Source organism: Hyperoodon ampullatus, assembly GCF_949752795.1.
Source record: "Hyperoodon ampullatus genome assembly, chromosome: 8".
In the NCBI taxonomy this organism is placed as follows: domain Eukaryota; kingdom Metazoa; phylum Chordata; class Mammalia; order Artiodactyla; family Ziphiidae; genus Hyperoodon; species Hyperoodon ampullatus.
In genome coordinates this window covers 87,347,870-87,369,647 of record NC_136921.1, presented here as the reverse complement: position 1 = coordinate 87,369,647, position 21,778 = coordinate 87,347,870, and the positions used below count along the sequence as shown (strand labels likewise).

At 38.6% G+C, this 21,778-nt stretch overlaps 1 protein-coding gene across 6 annotated transcripts in view; it reads right to left on the bottom strand.

Moving 5' to 3' along the window:
- Positions 1-21,778, bottom strand: part of ITGA6 (integrin subunit alpha 6) — a gene marked incomplete at both ends in the record, with an annotated part of 76,294 nt that overhangs the window by 15,029 nt on the left and 39,487 nt on the right. For 4 of the 6 annotated variants that reach the window (XM_079710619.1, XM_079710615.1, XM_079710616.1 and 1 more), the window contains 16 exons: positions 64-166; positions 254-331; positions 483-562; positions 660-743; positions 832-1,021; positions 1,141-1,256; positions 3,017-3,160; positions 3,326-3,486; positions 7,810-7,871; positions 8,122-8,220; positions 13,297-13,415; positions 14,130-14,218; positions 14,363-14,556; positions 15,261-15,471; positions 18,597-18,728; positions 20,349-20,604. In XM_079710619.1, the coding sequence (XP_079566745.1) occupies positions 64-166; positions 254-331; positions 483-562; positions 660-743; positions 832-1,021; positions 1,141-1,256; positions 3,017-3,160; positions 3,326-3,486; positions 7,810-7,871; positions 8,122-8,220; positions 13,297-13,415; positions 14,130-14,218; positions 14,363-14,556; positions 15,261-15,471; positions 18,597-18,728; positions 20,349-20,604 (2,118 nt within the window). Of the gene's footprint in view, positions 1-63; positions 167-253; positions 332-482; positions 563-659; positions 744-831; positions 1,022-1,140; positions 1,257-3,016; positions 3,161-3,325; positions 3,487-7,809; positions 7,872-8,121; positions 8,221-13,296; positions 13,416-14,129; positions 14,219-14,362; positions 14,557-15,260; positions 15,472-16,573; positions 16,691-18,596; positions 18,729-20,348; positions 20,605-21,778 lie in introns of all 6 variants that reach the window. The other 2 variants (XM_079710614.1, XM_079710618.1) reach the window with 2 other exon arrangements.

Sequence of the window (21,778 nt, the reverse complement as noted above, 5' to 3'; positions counted from 1 at the left end):
ACCCTATACAGCACATGTTAGCTTTCAGTACATAGAACAGAAGGGCCAACTGCAGCCACTTACCCTGAACTCATACTCAATTAAACTTCCCACTTCCTCTTCAGATTTCATAGCTTGCTCACCAATGACTGTACCTCCAAAATACACCTGGGAAGGTTTAGCAACTCTGTTAAATTAAAAAACACCAGTTTTAGCGAGGATTGTAAATGGTTCTTTCAAACACTGATTTGTTGTGCTAAACACAAACACTTACCCGGAGACCGATAAAAGCAGTTCAATAACCACTCTTGCTGTAGCTGTAATTGAGGCCAAATTATCTTGATTGCTTGTTCTGAAAATGAAAAGGAAACAATAGGGTTTTATTTTAACAGTCAGTTTTCTCATTAAATTACACTTCTTTTATGATTTAGATAAAGACCAATTCATTGACTTGCTGTGTTTTCATGAAACAATTCTGAATGGAAGGTTGAAAGAACTCTTACGTTTCCAACTTCAGATTAATATCCAGATCTGTAGTGTCAAAGGTGATCTCAGTTGTACTTAAAATTAAATAAAAAGTAACCTAAAAAACAGAAATTGCTGTTAAACACAGACTGAGCATATTGACACTGTAATGTTATTTAAAACATTAAAATACAGTATGTAAAGGCATCACCTACACTGGAATTTCTTTTAAAAGGATTCCCAAGCTCGCAGTCTGCTTGTGAGCCGTTCTGGTTTGCAACACAACTCAACTGTTTCTCCTGGAACAGAAGAACATACCAGATCACAACACATGCACCTGCCACACAATGTTTTTTTCCGTCCAACACGGTCTCCAGAAATACTTACAGGGAAGGCCCTCAGTTCTCTATATGCAGAATAAGTCAAAGTGTCCGGAAAAGTGGCGATGAGTTTAGCTTCATGAGCGTCATCCCCATCTTTGGTGGGATTCTTTGGGTTGGAAGGGCTGTTTGTCACTGTTATTTCTAAAGCAATGTCCTTCTGATCTTTTAGAACTAGTTCTGGTACACCTTTTTGACTATTGAAAAAAAAAAAAAAGGAAAATGACAAAGTTCTCAATACATTTTCAATAACCCTTCACAAAAAGTCACTGCAAAGCCAGAGTCATTTTTGCTAGTGCTATGGAGCAATTCTTACATTGGTAAGTAAGAAAATTTGTCTTGATTTCCTTCTCGGGTACAAAATTTATATTCTAGCTTAAGGTTGCTGTTACATACATTGTCGTCTCCACATCCCTCTTTTAAGAAGTGCACCTGTAGGAAAACAAAATCGTTGTAATTTACATCACTTAGGACTCTAACTAGGTGACTGCTTCCATACAGTTCATTTCCCTGTGTGACAATTGCCACAGCAGAATCCAAGCTACAAACATACTTTGCATCAAACGCCCACTCTGTCCTTTAATGAAACTGTGTTTTCAGAACACTCTGGCCAGGGCACTGAGGTGCTGTAGGATAGTAAAGAGTAAACCTGGCTCTGCTGCTCACTCAGTTGTATGGCTTTGGACGAGTCACTTAACCTTTCAGAGTCTAAGTTTCATCACAGGTGACACGGGATACCACCTCCCTACTATACAGGGTTACTGTAAGAATTACCAATAATAATGACAGTGCTACCTAACTAACACATGATTACATATTTTAACTCATGTAATCCTCACAAGGGACCTATGAGGCATATACTATTCAGAGCCCCATTGCACAGATGGGGAAATAGAGTTCAAGGTCAGGAAAGCAAAGGGCAGAGTATCTTGCACTGTGCTAAGGGGTGCTCAATAATCACAATGATAAATAATTAGGAAAACAGTCTCCTTGCTTGTCACGTTTAACGTGACCATGGAGCTGGGAATATACACAAGAAATATTAATGTGACTATGACATTGAGAGTATATTAAAAAGTATACAAGGAACTATGCTTGATGACAATAAACACTACAATGTGTAGATTTAGGCATCAGCCCTCAAGCCTAACTCACTCGTGAAAACCTTCGTCAGTGAGCCATTAGAACCAGGTGCCTCAGAGTGGATGCTCCAGTATGAACTAGAGTTTAACAACAAGTACAAAACGCCAAATCAAGATGTCACCACTCCCAGCCTAATCTGGCATCTCAGCCATCCTAAACCCTAGCAAACAGACCACACTTCATAAGTGGTATACAGCAAGCCATCCAATATAAATATTTCTTCCTAAGATTACAGACGCTACATTAGGCACTAAATGACTATTTCACTGTTAATACATTTTTGCCTTGCTGAATTTTGATACTCCTTGATTTTAACGTTCAGACTAACAACAGTTTGTTTTCTACATTTTAATGTTCTCAGTGGTAAATAAAATACAATGCATTTTTCTTCCTACATACAGCTACAGGAGAAACTTGATGTGAGAATAATAAGTTCTGTCAATTATAGTCTCAATAAGTTGCAGTGGCCAAAAATTATTAAGAACAATACTCTCGGGGGCTTCCCTGGTGGCACAGTGGTTAAGAATCCGCCTGCCAATGCAGGGGACACGGGTTCGAGCCCTGGTATGGGAAGATCCCACATGCCGCGGAGCAACTAAGCCCGTAAGCCACAACTACTGAGCCTGCGCTCTAGAGCCCGTGAGCCACAGCTACTGAAGCCCGCGCGCCTAGAGCCCGTGCTCCGCAACAAGAGAAGCCACTGCAATGAGAAGCCCGCGCACTGCAAGGAAGAGGAGCCCCAGCTCACCACAACTAGAGAAAGCCCGTGTGCAGCAACGAAGACCCAACGCAGCCAAAAATAAAATAAATAAAATTAAAAAAAAAAAAAAAAAGAACAATACTCTCTGGCTCCAAATTGTACCCTGTATGTTCACTGTTGATTTGGGAAACATTTTCTGCAACAAACCTTGCATATATTAAAAAGCTTATTTACTGCAAAGGAATGGCCTTTAGAGCAAATCAATCACTAGTTCTATTGCCTTCAGAGATGTCTGATTTAGCATAATAACATGGCAAACAATGGCAAAATGAAAGTCAGAAAGACTTACATCTGTATGAACAGACTTGGGTTCATTTGAATTCAGAATTGGAAGAACTTCTGGAAGTGAATTCACTCGCCTCCGAGTGCTTGGCTGTTGGATCTCTACTGAAGCTGTTATGGGGATGGGACGCAGTTTATCTCTGATATTTTCCTGGAAAGTATGCAGAGATACAGTTAAGCATGATATACATGCTACTGGGGAACTCCGAAACAATGCTTTCCTTTGTACTGGAAAATGGGTTGCTAGCATAAATGTCAGAAATCTCCACGTCACCACGGACCCCCTTTAAAGAACTGATCTGTCTGCAGCCCTCACCTGGAGCCAGAGGGTTTCCTCCATGCACGCCTTCTGCTTCTGCCTGCTCAGAGTGAGCTCTTGCGTATACTTGGGCTCAGAACCGTGGTTTCGAAACTGAACTCTTGATGACAGCCCAGATTTTCTTCTTTCCTTTTCAGCCTCCAGTGTGCCCGCAATGGCTAGGTGACATCAACAAAATCATGGCAACTTAGAAGTGCATTCATACACAAGGCAGCTATGAAGTATGGTGAGTTCCTTTTTGATATATTTTAATACCTCCTAGGACACTTTTTCCCACTGCCATTGTTTTCCTTCATATTTCCTGGTAATGTACATTCTGACTGAATTATGATGTTTCAAATCAAGCTGTTCTTTCCCACCCATTGCTGTGAACAATGTTTTAAAGCTACATTTCCATTGGGCCACCTGGGGGAGCTCGAGAGTAAGTCAAAACCTCAGAGCAGCATCTAAGAATCAGTTTCTGACTGTGTTTCTAGAACTCAGAGTACCTCAGACAACAGGAGGGCAGCCAACACTCCCTAAGCGCCTAAACTGACTCCCCCTTCAACAGTCCTATGCTTAAATTCAAGAAAGTTCTCTAGATAAGCAGCAGGGGCTTCTCCTGAGTTGTGTCAGGAATGCAGAACCTTGGGCCCCAGCCAGACCTACTTAACCCGAATCTGCATTTTAACAAGATCATCAGGTGGTTCTTATACACATTAAAGTTTAAGAAGCTTTGATAAAGGATAGTTGTCTAAAAGAGGAACAATATATATATTAGAGATGGAGATGTCTTTTGACAATAGGATGAGACTTTTCACTTAAAGAAAAAGAATTAAAAGGTAAAATATACTTCCTTTCAGGGGCTAGAGGGCCCGTTTGTCAGCCAATAAAACTCTGACAACCAAAGTTTCCACTTCCAAAGCCCCAGAAGGCACATCTTGCTTCTGATTACCTACACTAACAGAGCTTGGAGACAAGCTAGAATTTGGATGATCAAAATCTCATTTCTTGACTTCAGAATGCATTCTTTGCCAGTTCGCTATATGTAACTGCTACCTCTAACTCTGTTTCTTTATGGGCCAATACTTAAATGACTTACATTTATTAAATCACTCACTAACCATCAGAAGAGGAAGTGACCCAGTGTGTACAGGGCCAGAGCAGGTAGCTTCAAGGAAAAAAATCTGCTCCAGAAAATACAGAAAATGAATAACCCATGTTCTAATATTCACATTAGAGTTTGGAAGAGACCTTTTTAAGAGCATCTATTTTAATTCCCTCTTCTTACACATGAAGAACTGGAGACCCACAGAGCTAGGTGGCTGGCCCAGGGTCCTACAGTGAGGGATGGAGGCAACTCCTAAAGTCTCTGTCACAAACACAAAAGATGACTGCCTTACAAAGCCTCTTAGACATGCAGGTTCCCACTTCCCCTAGGCCTCTGCACAAGTCACTCTCCCCCTTCTGCAGGCTGGACCACCCCCTACTTTTTGACTCCCCGTCACTGGCTGACTCACCCTACTCCTCCTTCACATCTCAGCGTGGACATCGCTTCCTCTAGGAAACCTCTCCTCGCCCCTCCTGGGGGTCCGACAGTATTCCTCTCATAACCACACTTAGCCTGCTGAGCTGTGACTGCCTGACCATCTTCCCAGGCAAAGCCGTGCCAGGGATCACCTCGGTCGGTTTGCCACTGTACTGCCTGGCAACAGCACAACACCTGACATAAATATAATTGGTAGAATAGATGAACAGAAGCATACACGCCAACATACAGCCAATGCACATTTGCACACACACAATGTGACGTTATCCTTATGCTGAAACAATAGCTGTTCCAATATGGAAGGCCAAAATTTAGAAATGACAGTTTCAATAGTAATTTCTGTGTCCATCTAAAGAATTCTTAAATGTCACGGCTGCCAAATGGAATGTGCCTCCATTTTAGGCCCTCTGTGAACCTTGACATCATCCATTTATCAGTGACCTGCTAACTTCACAATGAACCAGACGAAGGCTCACATGCTGAGTGCCCCTCACAGCAAAAGCAGGGGAGGGTGTGGGTGCATTAAAACCGTTTATCTACCAAACCCACTCTAACCTTTTCTGACCCTCCAGACAGTTCACATCATCTTAAAATCCCTGCCGGCCACCTTTGCTGACCTTTTGAGGGGCAAGCCAAGTAGAATAGTCATTAAGGTTCAATTATAAATATCTGTACGTATGGAACACCAACCACATCTGAGGACTGCTGAGTTAAAACAGCCTAGTCAAACAATAAGCTCTCTGACACTGGGAACACAGATTTTAGAGGTATTAACTTCTGCAGCTTTGTGCAAGTTCTGCTTTATTTGATTCAGAATTTCCCAATACCGTGGAAGCAAAGGCAATGAAAACAGGTTTTCTCTCAATGTCTTCAGAAAAAAAAAAGTTCTATCTATAATAGGCCATCCACAAACACTTGGTTAATGGAGTAGTTATATAATATAAAATTAATGTACATGGCATCAAGTGCAGCATTAAAGCTAGAAGAAAGTTTGTAATTTATTTTGTATAAATGATTGATCTGGGGGAAGACAAGGAGTGTTCTGGTGAGATTTCACATCTACAGGCAAACAGAGTGGTTTGAGAACATGACCAATAGAATAAAAACGTGCCTCCATTTCCTCTCCTTGCCCAGTCAAAGAATCACTGTTTCTCCTGGTCTCTCTAGGCTACTTCCAAACATAATGGTAAAAGGCCCGTCACCCAAGCCAGCAAGGGTAAGGCACTGTATTTGGGTAAAAACAACACAAACTACACTGAGAGGATGACAGATTGTGAGAAATCATAAAATATGTCGTCACTGAAAGCCACACAAAAAACTATTTTCTGTACTCAATAAAATACCGGCTACATCAAAAGTAAAGTGAAAGGCCACAGCTCCTCCGGTGTAGAAAGTCCTAATACACGCATACCGTGCACACTCCATGCAAGGTCCACAGATCCTGTGGGGAGACCGTACAGCAGGAGGTGGCCCAGAAGAAGGGGCCTAAAAAGGTCAAAGAGATGAAGAAACCACCTGAGGACAGTTTAAAATCTGGTAAGTTGAAGGCCAAGTAGACCTATGACAGCATGGATTGGGTGAAAGCAGACTTAGCTGTCCAATTCTGGGGTGTTATAAAGGGACATTTTTTAATAAAGAAAAGAAAGTAATACTTTAGGTAACACGAACAAACCCTAAGAGAACTCACTCCATCTCAAGGTAGAGTAAAAACTGAAAGCCATGAGAATAGACTACCCTGTCCTTCCAGAAAGCTTCTCCTGGGGAAATTGCTGCACTAGAATACCAAGCTGCTGGGACCACGGCCGACCCAGGAAGGAAATCACCCTCACTCTGTACTTCCTCTTTGGGGAAAAGATTTTCTTTAAATTCCTAGGCCCCCAACTTCACTCTGGCTTACTCCTGAAGAGGTACAGCTGCTACTAAAACATACCAGACAAGGTCTTGGTGATCATCACTACTGTGAGAGTATTGTTAAAAATTTGTCAAACTCTGTGGCAAAACTCCTATTCGGGTTATAAAGAAAGGAACCGGACTAGACCTTATAAATGACAACCTGCTTTCCCCACCTTATCTCATTTGCTCTCCACCACAATCCTATGTAGTAATTCCTATCAGAAGCATTTTTTTTTTTTTTTTTTTTTTGCGGTACGTGGGCCTCTCACTGTTGGGGCCTCTCCCGTTGCGGAGCACAGGCTCCGGATGTGCAGGCTCAGCGGCCATGGCTCACGGGCCCAGCCGCTCCGCGGCATGTAGGATTCTCCCAGACTGGGGCACGAACCCGTGTCCCCTGCATTGGCAGGCGGACTCTCAACCACTGCGCCACCAGGGAAGCCCAGCATTTTTTTTTTAACTGATAGGAAAATAAAAATTCAAACGTTAAGGGACTTGCTCTGTGTTGAAGGGTCAGTCAGCATCGGTGCTGGAACCAGGAACAGAGCCCAAGTCTCTGAGTTCTCAAGGCCAACCTTCAGGTCCCCCCAGGGCCCACCCTCGGGGACACAGCTTGGGTGTTCTGGGTCACGGAGGCCTCTGGGAGGGGACCGGGCAGCAAAGAGACTATAAACTGGCAATTATTAGAGCAGGACACGGGCTCCTGCGGTCACTCTTCTACAGCTACCACCCCCGCCACCTCACAAGTACAAAACCAGTTTTCCACACTGCTTTTCAAAGACAGAAATGGAGGAAACAGTTGTGGAAGCAAATGAGTACTTTTCCAAGGCATTCATTCTGTCCTACACCATCTGCTCTGGAAACTTCAAATGGGGACCAAATGCAGTTTTCCCCTTGGGCTTCACCCTCCTGATTAAAGAGGAGACAACAGATAGACTTAGTTCTTTAAACCAGAATTTATGGATCCATTCTGGCCAGTACAGTTTTTTATTCTTCGATTATTTATGCAACTTTCAACCTGGCAGACAGAAAAGATATAATTTTAAAAGTACCGGGTACTTACTTATTGAAGGATTGTAACCAGTGGGTTTGGCAGTATATTCAAAACAGGCCTTAACCTTCAGGCTGTATAAAATCAAACACATATTTCTTAAGAGATGCATTATTGCCCTAGAAAAAAAATCCCAACACATTCCCCAACCCTGAAATCCCCCCAGTGACGACTGATGAGTAAAATGTTATATATTCACTTGACAGATTCCTCTTCCCTTTGCCCATTTCTCTTAATCTTCCCTGTGGCTCCTCAGGGTAACAGGGCCATCATGAAGCAGAGACGTGACACTGGGGGAAGAGTGGACACAGCGCAGACGCTCACCATATCCCACTAGGCGCCCCGCAGGGCATTTTCTGATGGAGATCAATTCTGTTAGGTGTAACTGTGACGGTTTGCTGAATATTAATCACAGGCCGGGATCTGAAGACAAAGGAGTGAAAAAGCAAGCTCAGCCTTTTGCTACTTGGAGGTAAGATGAACTCACATACTAGATAGGCATCCTCAGATGTGGCATCTTAAAAACCACAGGAAAAAAAATGTTCCCCAATGTGATTTCTGCTCCCACACTGCTAAAGAAAACAACTGTTAACAGAGATCATTTAAAACCTGTTTACACGATATTTATAAAAATGTTTAAATATGATTTATTTAAAGTTATAGACTGTTTTAACAATTTTAATATTAGAGTTTTTTAAACTGAAAGAATAATATGGGCAACATGTAAAAGTTCCAGAGTTTTCAGGCAAATATGTCTCTTCCCCACCTAAACCCCTAAGGAGACTTGCATGTCCTTCCAGACATATCAGTCTGTTTCAGTTAAAAATATTATCTAAAATTAAATATAAGAACATGCATCTATTTTTTAAGTGGGAGCTTTTCATGCTTATCACTCTGCATGCTACTTCTTCTCATGCACTAACATTTCAGAGGTCTTCTCATATCTATACACACAAACCAGCTGGTGGTGTTGCATGTGTCAACATAACATCATTTATTTAACCAGTCCTTAATCAGTAGACATTGATAATTTTTTTAAGGCTTTCTGCTCTGACAAACATCCTTGCATATACATCCATGCACATGTATGTGTCCTAAATACATACATCTATTTATCTGTAGGATAAACTCCTAGGCAGAATTTCTGAGTCAAAGAACACATGCATTTTTAATTCTGAGTAATCTTGCCCAAGAAAGATTACACCAACATACACCTAACACCTGGGGTGCTCGCTGTCAGGATTTCTACACACGTGAATTTTAGTAAGCCAGGCAAATCCTGAACTTACGGGTCCCCATCTTACAAACATTTGTCCTTCCTATCCTCCCTCGGAATCTCCCACCCCCAACCTTAAGCTTTTGTCCACCTGCTGCCAGTACTGACTACAACTTTTCTACCCGCACAATATCTCTATAAGCAAAACCTTGAATCCTTTATCCTTTCCCCTCTCTGCTCTGCCTAACCCAACCTCACAAGCACACAAGAAGCTGAGTCCTACAACTTTAGCCCTTCTCACCATGTAAAAACATCATCTTCCCCCCTTACATATTCTTCCCGACTTCCCACAGCCAAGGGGTCACCAAGGGCCTGTGGCTTAACCCCTGCCCCAGAGGCAGGGAAGTACAAGTGTATGGTGGCTGGGGAGACAGCGCACCGCTCTGCTCCGTCGCTCTCCAGCACGGACTCAGAGCAGGTTCTATTGTTCCACTACCACAGGGATTCAGTCACCCTGACTTTAGTGGGTTTGTGGTAAACCCAGCCATTCTGGAGAACAGTGTTTCGACAAGAAAATGTATCCAAATTCCAAACAGCTACTTTGAACTTCTGGAATCCCTCTATCAGTAGGCCAGAGAGGTTTTGAGTACCATCCTGGGGAAGCCAGGAGCCAATTAAAGGGCAAATGTTGCCTACATTTTGTTTCTTCATTTCCCTTTACCTTAACTCTCTACCTTTCTATTGTTATTTTACATTTAGACAGCTACTAATTTCTAAGATCCTAACTACAAGCATACTTCGGAGATACTACAGGTTTGGTTCCAGACCATGGCAACAAAGCAAAAGGATTGCAATAAAGGAGTCACTTGAATTTTTTGGTTTCCTAGTGCATATAAAAGTTATGTTTATACTACACTGTAGTTTATTAAGTTGCAATGGCATGATGTCTTAAAAAAAACAATGTACATGCCTTAATTAAAAAATACTTTATTAGCAGAGCAGCTCCCTCGCTGCGATCTATTCAAAGTCAGCCCTCGACACAAGGGTTTGTAGAAAAAGAAAGAAGAAGAGAAGAAAAAAAAAAGAAAAAAAAAACCTTTATTGCGAAAAAAAAAAAATGCTAACCAGCATCTGGGTCTTCAGGAAGTCATAGCAATAATATCAAAGATCAACCATAATGAAAATAATAATAATGAAAAAGTTTAAAATGTTGCAAGAATTACCAAATTGTGACACAGAGACATGAAGTGAACAAATGATATTAGAAAAATGGCACCTCACCACAAACCTTCAATTTGTTAAAAAAATAACCAAGAACCCTGTATCTGTGAAGCACAATAAAGCAAAGTACGATAAAACGAAGTACGCCTGTAGATATGTTCTTAAAGTTTTGAGAGCATATTTAAAAGGCAAAAATTCACAAATATTTTAAAACCAGTTGCTACAGATGCTAGAGTGTTTTACATACAATAGTATTAAGGCTTTAGTGCGGCATAAATTTCAAAAGGAAATATTTTAACACATACTTCTGCCTAAATCCTATTTTTATTTCTGTTTTTAAACACACAACATACACACACAATTTTGAGTGCACATTATATATGAATCATAAAAAATGTTTTAACACATAAAGCAAATCTTATGGCTCAGCTGTCTCATGTTTAATTAGCATTTATTTATTAAGTACCCTGAAGTACTAGTATAATTTAGTGGGGAGAAATGCCCAGGGACTGAAGTTGGGAAGATCCTGTTCTCACAGGATCCAGCCTTAAAAGTTCAAGCAAGTCCTGGGCCTCCATTTTCCTTGTTTGTAAAATAAGGGAGTTATCTTATTTCTTATTATCTTATTATCAAAGGCTTTTGAAATTTACTTTCATACTATCTATGAGGAATGAAGGAACACATTTACAGGGTTCATAGTCAACCTACTTATGAGGACAGGAAAGTAAGGATATTAAAATATCAATTACATACAGAGGCAAATATTTAATTGGCTAAAGTCAGGTTATCTGCTGGGAAAGACGTCGTAACCAAATTTTGTTACAGGAATTCAAGTCTTCTTGACACCTGCGGTCTATACCTCAAACTAGAACTAGAAGTTCAAATTGCTTTTTGATGGAAACTTGCTAAAATACTTGAATGTTATGCTATACTCTTCCACCTTTTAAAAATGTTGACTATTTTAAGGTTAATACCTAACACTTATATGTACAGAGAGAAACAGGCATATAAAGGTAGTAACACACATTCATTCAGTTAACTAAATTTTTTTTTTTTTTTTACTTTTTCCTTTGGCCTAATATCCCAGATACATTTTTCTCCACTTATTTTCACATCTCCTACTTTTGTCATCTGTAACATCTCTTGTGGTTCTTAGTTTTCATATAAAATGGCTTTCATAGATCTTGCCATTTAACTAGAAAACTATTTTTCTACAGTATTCTATACTACAGTATATAAACATACAGCATATTCTAGTTTTTTAAAATAGTGTTCTCTTCAGAAGTGTCCTGGTGTCGTTTTCTTACCCCCAGGGGTCTTGCTTAGGATTCTATTTAGACATAGAGGCCACATCTACACTTGCATCCTTCTGGAAGAACAAAGGGCAATATGGCACCAAGTGTACATATGGCACAGATTTTTTTCTTTTAGGGTTTCATTGTACATCACTGCCCATTTTTTTAAAGACATTCTTTAGATAAAAATGACTATAAAGCCAAATAGTTAAGAAAAAAACAAACCCAAATGGTTCACTCTCACCAATGAGCAAAGAAATGCAAATTCAATCAAAAGATGAGATCACATATCACACTGGCAAAAATTAAATAGATTCACCCTGTTCAATGTTGGTATGGGTGTGAGAAAATGGTCCCTCTAGTAGGTTGTTATTGTGAGCATAAATTGCTACAACTTTTCTGTGGGTATATGTATTAATACAAAAAGTGCTAACCTTATCCCAGCAATTTTATTTCTAGGAATTTTTCTTTAAAAAAATCCATTATACAGAGATACATACAATATACTATATAGCACACTGTTTATAATAGCTAAAAGTCAAAGACTGTCTAAAACTTCCATCAACTGAGGATTCATTAAATGCATATTATGGAATAATGTTAAGTTGTTAGAAAGAGTAAGATTGATGTATCTGCATTAACAACTGAAGAGATTAATTTTTAAAAACTAGAAGAGAAAACAGCAGTTATAGTATGGCCTTTTGATGATACCCTAGAACTGGAGAGAGACTCAAAACTATTAAAAGCTGTTTCGTGGAAGAAGAGAATATTGGGGAACTTGCACTTAACTGAAATTCTGTATTAACCTTTTTTTTTTTTTTTTTAAAGAATGTGCTACTTTTTAAATAATAAAAAAAAAATTTTTTTAACAATTTTTCCTGGTGATTTCCAGCAGTGATGGAATTGCTGGGATAAGGGGACTCAGACACAGCTGATGGGCACACTGTTGCAGCCTTTCTGGAGGTCATTTCACTTGTGAACCTGAATCACATGTCCTAAAACACACATGGCCCTTCAACTTAGCAACTCACTTTTAGGAATTTATCATAAGGAAATAATCCAGGACACAAAGAAAATTAAGGATGTTTACCACAGCTTTGTGTATCATAATAGAAGCAAACAACCAAACCTGGAAAGCAACATAAATGTGTCCAATGACAGTATGGCAGTAGTTAAGTAAACTATGATCCGGCCATGGGATATCTCAGACAACCATTAACTTCATTTCAGAAAAGTATTCTATGACAGGGAGATAGCCCACTATGCATTATAAACTCACTCATGGAAAAAGGCCACTGTACGTTACAAACCAACAAAAGCAGGTTACAATATGTACATTATGATCTCAATTTTGTTAAACATATGTGTATATTCACAGAAAATTAAAAACTAGAAGGATATAAACCAAAATTCTGGAGTTTCAAAATGGATGGTGAAATATAGGACATTTATTTCCTTCTTTATATTCTTTATACTATCAAATTTTGTTTCAGTTTTTATGAAAATAAAGGTTTTTGAAATATATTCAAAAGTAAAAATTTTCCACCAATTCTGACCTTTTTAAAAAAATTAGTTCAAAATTACAGCAAGACTTTACAAAATAGGTTTTTATTACATCATTACACTACTCTGAAGAGAAAAAGAATATTCAAAATTCATACAAGCCTTTGCCTTTGAAGTATAGTTGTTAACAAATTTCAATTCAAAGGTAAAAAAATTCTAGTGTAAGCAGATTACCAAACATGCTTTAAGTCAGAGATTACACACCTGAAAATAGTTACTGAATCTGAGAGGGAACCAACAGCAACATCGGGGTAGGAATTTCTATCAAGGTCCATGTTTCCGGCAATTGAATATCCAAAAAAAGGTGATTTACCCTCGAGAATCTGAAAGGAACAGGGCATCAGAATGGACACTGGGCCACCAAAATGAGCCCTTATCCATGCTTTGAAAAAGGCACATAAGTCTCTTTTGAACTGAAGATTAAAAGTTTACTTATAAATTACATTAAGTCAAAACTAAATCATAAATAAGTATACATATGATCCAACACTTCATACATTTTATTTCATAAAAGTTATCTGATTTATGTTGTACCTCAAAAGACAAAAGAGACAATTTTTGATGAGCTTGTGTACTATATTAAGTGGATCAGTGTATTTCAAACCAAATCTCTCTACCTGCTCTCCAAATGTCTTGTTTTTCTCGAAAGCAATTTTTAGTTTTTGGTATCTGAATTCTATTCAATTACAATCATCTCTTATGTTTGTCCAGTTTCATCTCTATTTAGTATGCTACTAAAAGGAATATATCACATTTCCATCTATTTATGCTGTCAGGGTAGAATAGTCTTTTCCTTTGGCTTACTTTGATTCCTAATTCACCAAAGAAACTTTACAATTTAAAACAACCAGGTCATTGAATTTATATCTATTTACAAGCTATCTTCTAATAATACATTTTTTATAAAAACAAAATTCATACTATTGTAGACTTGTAAATAAAACATGATTAGTGTGAAAATTCACATAAACCTAAACATTCTATTAGAAAGCAAACTGTTGAGACCTTTATTGTAGAAATCCAGGTTATCTGGTTACCTGTGTTGGTTTGGTATTTATTCCGTTCGCAGATCCGTGATAGATAAAAACCTTCCCCTTACCATCGTAGGGTGCTCCAACTGCAATATCTGTTGACAACGCCACAGTTTAACAAACATTAAATTTTAAAAGCATTCCAATACAATGTTTTAAAATAAGATGCCATGAGCACTCACTATTTTAGACAATCAAATAATCTATAAATCATGACCAATTCACAATCCATTGTCTACCTGGGTAGCCATCTTGATTAATATCACCGATATTTTTGACCGCAATGCCAAACATAGAATCTTTGGTTCCATTAAGACGAATTGGCTTGACATTATTCCATCTGCCTTGCTGGTTAATGTAGACATACGCTGCACCTCCAACTTCTCCACTTCTGTCAAAATACTGTGGGGCTCCAATAACTATATCTTGCCACCTGAAAACATAATGAGGGGAAGAACTGTGAACCATTGGCTAAAATACCAGCGAGCTTAGGGAGAATCCCACATGCCCAGGTATTAAGGACACAAAGAGATATGATAAAAGGACCTCAAATCTGGAATTTATATATCATCAATTAAAGTATTTTTAAAAAACCAAGGTAGCCTCTAATAAACACCCAAAGAAAAATATCAAGGGTAAGAACTTGAAGCCAGTTCCCAAGTTACATCTAGAGTGCGCAGACTCCCAGGAAAGATTCCACTCCCCTCCACCTTCAACTCTCTACGAGACCCAAACTGGCACCACCAGCCACAGGGACCTTTGTATCGACTTTGTCACCAATCCCTACTTTCAACAGGACATTCTGGATGCTCCAACAGCCCCTCAAGAAACCACAGAACAGAACCTCATAGGTGTCTTTTTTTTTTTTTTTTTTGAGTTAAAGTTTAATTCTCACGGACCCATGATCCCAGCACATAGTAAAACTGAAAACTGAAAATGTAATCCTACCCGCTGGGGAGGGTAATGGACGCCTACTGCCAAAATATAAGTGATGAAGAGTGATGGAATGGTAAACATCTGGCAGCAGAAATATTTTTTCCATCAACTAACCTGAAAGGATATTTCTTCTCAAGATCTACAGAAGCCAGAGCGGCAATGAATTCTTTGCAAATATAAAATAACCTAAGAGGCTCTTACCCGTCTTTGTTGAGGTCCACCACTGCCACGTCATAGCCAAATGAAGAAGCCAGCCCTTCCCCATCAAATATGTGCTCAGGGAGAAGGTGCGTAGTATTCTCCTTTATTTTAAGCAAAACCACAGCTCCACTGTGATTGGCTCTAGGAGCACCAGATACAAAAGTGATCTCATCTTTGGAAACAATACCCTTCCCTGAGTCCAAAGAAAACCCTAGAAAAACAAAACAGTACATATCAACTCTGTTTTTCAGGAGGTACATAACACTGGTTACTCCCACCACTCTCCTTCTGACCCCCCCCCCCACCAGCTATCACATCTACGATAAGAGTCACAGAGCCAAGAGATTTGACACAAGTACAAAGTAGTAGGCTACTGCATTGCTTTCTATGGGAATGTATTAAGACTTTTAAAGAAAAGCACCTATGCTATTTGGCATCTGTGTAACTTGAATCATGAAGCAGTCATGCATCTTAAGAATAAGTTCGAACCCCATTTTAATACTGAAACTGCTGTAAAAGGAGATCAAGCTAGATACTAAATTATCATGGGAAAGTTACATACTATATACTGAGATACAACCTGACATAGTGTAACTGAGTGCATGTTATAGGGTTTTGCTATAATGTAGTAGTTAGTAACTTCTGTATTCAATCTCCTTGGTCGTCAGGCAAGAATAAGAATGCTAACAACATCAATATACCACAGACAGCGTTTCACTATTTGGGGTCAACTCAGTTCTCAGACACGAACATGCAAACAAAACCATGACTGATGAGCTGGAGTGTTTGAGAACCTAGTATAAACAATAGAGGTGAGCAAGTTGTCATCTGTATCAATTACATACTTGTTCAGAGGGCAGAAAAATGGTAGAACACCTCACCATAAAGCATCAGGTAGGATGTCAGATTACCAATATTGAGGCTAAATGGCAAGCAAACACAAACGCCCATATCAAAATCATTCAAATTAAGCCAATCTTCCTATGTAAAGGCGAGGCGGATGCAGAATACTATAAGCTCACCCTTTTTATTGGGTTTTATTTACAAAAAGCTTCACCACTACTGTTGCAGTTCTCAAATTGTGAAGTGAGTCAAAAAATAGGATGAGCTACAAGTTTAGAAGAGGGCGATACAATTGAATCCAGCTCTGGAAGCCATCTGTCTGCAGCGCCTCAACCACGGCATGCTTTTTATGTGTGCTTCACTTGAAATGAAATCGAAAATAAAAAGATTTATGCTCTGTATGGATCAAAAAAAAATTCTTAAATGACCATGACCAAGACAATTTATTTGTCATCTCAGAGGTCACAAACCTAGGTAGCTATTCATCATCACATCAGGGGATGTGTCGGGCTGCTCCCTGGGAGGCTGTGTTTTATAAACAAACTGATCGGGATCTGTATAGGAAATGCTGGTCAAAAACAGCAGGCCTGTACACATGCACGGGACGGAAGAGATTGAAGAAAAAGCAATTATACTCGGTAAGAGGCACGCCAGCTACTGCCGTGCTCGCTGGATGATGAGGCCACCACTGCATCTGGCAAGCCACCCTCTTTGCCAGCTTCCAAACCTCATGCAGATCATTTTATTCCTAAAACCTACCGATTTTTTTTGAAATGACAGATGCACAGACAGCATGGACAACCAAAATGTAACAGTACAAACTTGACACTTTTTCCCCCCAGGCAACCATTTTTGAGGAAATCCATTCCAAAAGTGGCAAATGCGTTCAATAAAAAATGTTTAATATTTTCAAATGTTCCAATAGAAACTAAATTTATAAAATCCATGGGCATCTATCTTACAGACCAAAGTGTTGGTTTCTTGACCAAAGCCTTTAAATTGAAATATCATAAACTAATTCCTAAATAACCCATTTGAAGAGAGGTTGTCTGTTAAAATTTATTCAAATAAAATATTGGTTTGTTGATAATATTTACCTTGGAAAGGATTTTACCCTGAAAAAGCCTATTTAATAATTGAGACTGCAAACCACTCGGCCTTGTGTTCCCTTCCTGTCCTGCAAAGCCACTAACAACATTCACACACCCAGCTGCTTCCCACCCTGCCCCAGTCATTTTCATAAGAATTTCTTCCCTTGGCTAGGGGATTATTAATTGTGTGACCTTAGACTAGGAAATTAGTGTCCCTAAGGCACAAGTTTTTTTTTCCCCATCAGCAACAGAGGGACAATAATACTTATTTTATATTGTTGGGAAGATCAAATAAGACCTATAAAGTAGTAAGTATAGTGTGTGATTTATAGCACATGGTAGGTGCTTAACAAGTGATAAGTATAACTTTTCTCCCTTCTATGCCTTCACACCAAGTTTTTAATTTGGGGGTGGGGAAGTTTCTGAAGGGTTTTTTTTTTTAATTAACAGTATCGTTCATACATATCTATGTAATTACAAAAATTTTTGAAGAATACATTTACTAATACCTTGTTTAGAATTATTTTTAGATCTACACCTATTTTTTCTTTTTTTTTTTAACCTTCCATTGTTCTAGTCATATCTCTAGCATATGGGTACGTCTCTATTTTTGAAAAAGAATAGGTTACTATTTAGGTTTAGGAGATTTTTTACATTTTTTCCAAGAATTGCACAGTAATTATTCTTTATGTCAACTCATACCAAGAATTAAAGCTTTTAAAAGCCTTTGTGTAATTACCATAATGCACATGAATAATTTAGGACACCCATTAGTAATGCAAACAAGCCTTAGGAGTTAAGGAATTGGCACTTAGACACAATCCGGGTGTCCTCAACAGCTGCCTTAGCAGTCCTGCTTAGGCTCAGCTGTAAAGCCCCCATGCCACCCGCCAGGGGCTTTGTGACAAGAGGGCCCCAATCCAGGAGCAAGGCCAACCCGTGGAGAACAGCAATCACAGAGGACGGACCTGGAGGTCTTGACCTGCCACTTAAGAGTAACTTCATAAATGCAGCTCTTAAAGAGTCTCTCTCCAAAAAGAGGCACTGAAGGGAGAGGGAAGGCATTTCAGCCTCGTGCTAACATCCATGCATGAACAGCCTGCCTCAGGTTACAGAGGCCGGCACTAGCTCAGGAAACAGACCTCCACATGGGAGGACAGAAGATTTTAGGAGATAGTGGTAGGTTTCCTCCTGCTTTGAGCAAGCTCAGGTCAGACGGGAAGGATCCCAAGCATCGGTCAGGTTACCTTGGGATCACCAAGGCTTAAATTCCAGTAAATGCAGCCACAGTCCCCTGGCTCCAACCTGGCCTCTTCTCAGCCTAGCAGTCCAGGGTCCTGTGACAGCGGTGTCACACAGAGGCATCTGGAGAGGCAGGCATGCCGTCTACTCTCGTTCCTACCTAAGTAACTGTTAGCAGGAACAGGAACTAGACTTTCATCACGGTTACTCTCTCCACCAACTTCATAAGGCCCATCTTCAAAGATGCTCATGTCAAAAAAAGTGTTATTCTTTTGCTCTACGCGAACAATCCCTAAAAGAATGAAATGGTTAAAAAAAAATGAAGATGAAACAAAATAAAATAGATGGTTCCTAATAAACATTCCTCGTGTTATCATTAAGCACAGAAAGAAACGTCTGGAGGAAGAAAAGGAGAAGAAAGATGACTTTTGAGGTTATTAAAGTTAAAAATCATGTTCGTGTAGATTTTTACATCAAACAAATTTGTTCTAGTAATAAAAAAAGATGCCCATGCATTTTCATGAATTATCTTTATAATGCCATGACACTAGATGGAAAAGTGGAATGTTTACTTAGTTAACTAAACCTACAAAAAACTTTTAACTTATATGAACCTGATATATTTTACATTTTCTATAATCCTAAGTCAATTTATCTTTTTACTATACTGTGAAAGTAAGATTAGTAGTTTGATCTTTTCTTCCAATCACTTTAACCAAAGATTTAAAAGCTTTAAAAAAGTTTCACAGCTAATAATTGAAAAGAGAAGATCTCACATAGTCCACTATAATTGGTAACATTTTAAGTCAGAATTTATAAAGCAGATAAAACGTTTCCCATAAATTAAACCATACATAATTGATGGGTGTTTTTATTGTTTTGTTTTACTATGTATGGCCTCTATTCTTGCTAAAATAAAACAATTTCTAAATTCATGTGTTATTTCGATTAGGTCAAGATAACCTGACAAATGCTGTTACGTGGAAGTTTCGGTTGGGGCCGGGGAGGCCAAAGGAAATTCCTCCCAAAGGTTGCTATCGAGCAAGGTGTTCTCAAGGATCATTTCTAATAGGAAATTTCTGAATGGAAAAAGGGAAAATTTTCCTAAGCTTTTCCTGACTAGTGAAAATGTTATAACACAGGATTTATTTTAATAAATTTCTCAAAAAAAAAGTCTTATTTCCAGATCAGATGCATTTCTCTTCACTACGGATTACAGTAAGGTTAATTGTCCTTTATAACACAGTGGTTTTTCTACACCTGCTTAATTTCTTCAGAGAAGTTGAACTTTTACTACAGGATCACTGACCATGTTCATCCAGGCAAAAAATGCAGGCCATTCTTCTCCCTCCCTCCCTCCCAGTGTCTCCTTTTACCTATATCACGAAATTATTTAAACAATACCATTAAACTATCTTTCCAGAAGTTATCCAAAATCATCTCAAAATTCCCTAATTTGACATCTACGCTTCTAACTATACTGCTTTATTAGCAAAACACACCCTTACATAATGAAAAAATGTCTGTATTAATACAATGTTATTTGTACATGACACCACTCAATTTTTTCAGTTTTCAGATCCCTGCCTTAAAATTAAAACTTTCAGCTTCATGAAACAGGCAAACACAAAACAGCAAAAACTAATGTTAATTATATTCTTACAGAAGAAAGTTAATTATATTAATGTAAACTGCTGGCAGAGAGAAAAAAATCTCTTAAAACATACATTTTGAACATTATTTGTTTTTAAAAATCAGAATTTAGATACTTTGCTATCCTACCCTACTTCTACAACATAAAAGCGCCTTATAACACATTTTGTTTTCATTTAAAATGTACTAAATCATGGTGCATATAATAGCAATTATGTAATAATTCTAATCTCTATTTCTATAAATACACACGTCATACCTTTCCAGTTGTAAGTGCCTGGGGCTCCAAACGCAATGTAACGAAAGTCTTTAGTAAAAGTAGCTGCTACACCTTGCTGGCAAGAACCAAATTTTTCATGACCTCTTAATCGGCCATCACAAAAACTCCAGTCTCCTCCATCCATATCATCTTCAATCCTGAGATTCTGACTTAGGACGTAACACCTTCCAAAAATGTCTCGGGATTCCTGATTTGTATTAACATGCTGCCTTTTTTCATATCGATGAGCACATGTCTGCAAACAGATGGAATAAAGTAGCCCATACACATCAGCAAACCTTACGTTTTTCATTACAAATTGATGAAATTATCAATAATCAAGAGGTTAATTCTAAGTGGGATGTTAAATGTGGCCTCCTCCTGAGATTGGATCTGAAAACCAGCAAATCTTCCTCCCCAAAGTTGCAAGAAGGAGACCATTATCTAGCACAGGGCTTCTGTCTTGCCCTCAGCCTGAGAATAATGCTCCAAACCAAATACTGAATGCCAATCTGTAATCCACAGGCAAATTTATTTATAAATTTACTTGTCACATAAACAGTGGGAAACACCCGATTTCATCTTCTCAGTTTAATTGGTTTTTAGTGGCTATATAAACCTTCACATCAGTATGTTTGTGAAAAATAAGTACTCATACTCCAGAGGAGAGAAATCATGGACATATTTTCACAGGGATCAGGCTAACACTGCTAAAACAAAGACATTTTCCTTTTACCTATACTATTTCCTTATAATCAATACTAACTAACTTATCCTCTAAACTCTGAGATTAAATTTATTTTAAAAGGCAGAGACAATTACACTGCTGGGAGAGATGAAATAATCTCTAATTTTACAGGGTATTCATGGCCACCCTCCATATAACAGGCTGAAAACACTTTACAATGTCCAAGTCAATTTCCCATAATGCATCCCCTTAGGTATAAAAATTCAGTGTTTGGTAAAATTCTCACTTTTCTCAAAATTCTACATAAATTTGTTACAGCAACCAGATTTTGAAAGAGACAGAAAGATCATCATAATCCAGCCTGGCACCTCCAAGGCCACCTCGCACAATCCATCTAACAAACCCTTTTTTCTTCGTTACCACTTCTATTTGAAGAAGCTCAGAATATATAATAAAAGAGTTTAAAATTATCTGATCCTTACTTTCCATGACCATTCCCATATTTTTTTTTATAACTCATCTATAATAGCTACATAGTTCCTGAGACAAAAAGCATGCCTAGTTTTTTTTGTTTGTTTGTTTTTAACATCTTTATTGGAGTATAATTGCTTTGCAATGTTGTGTTAGTTTCTGCTGTATAACAAAGTGAAGCATCTCTAGTTTTGCTTTGCTTCTTGTTTTAAGACCATCTAGAGTTTTAGGGACATTGGTAAAGGTTTTTAAATAAGTTTTTTGAATCTGA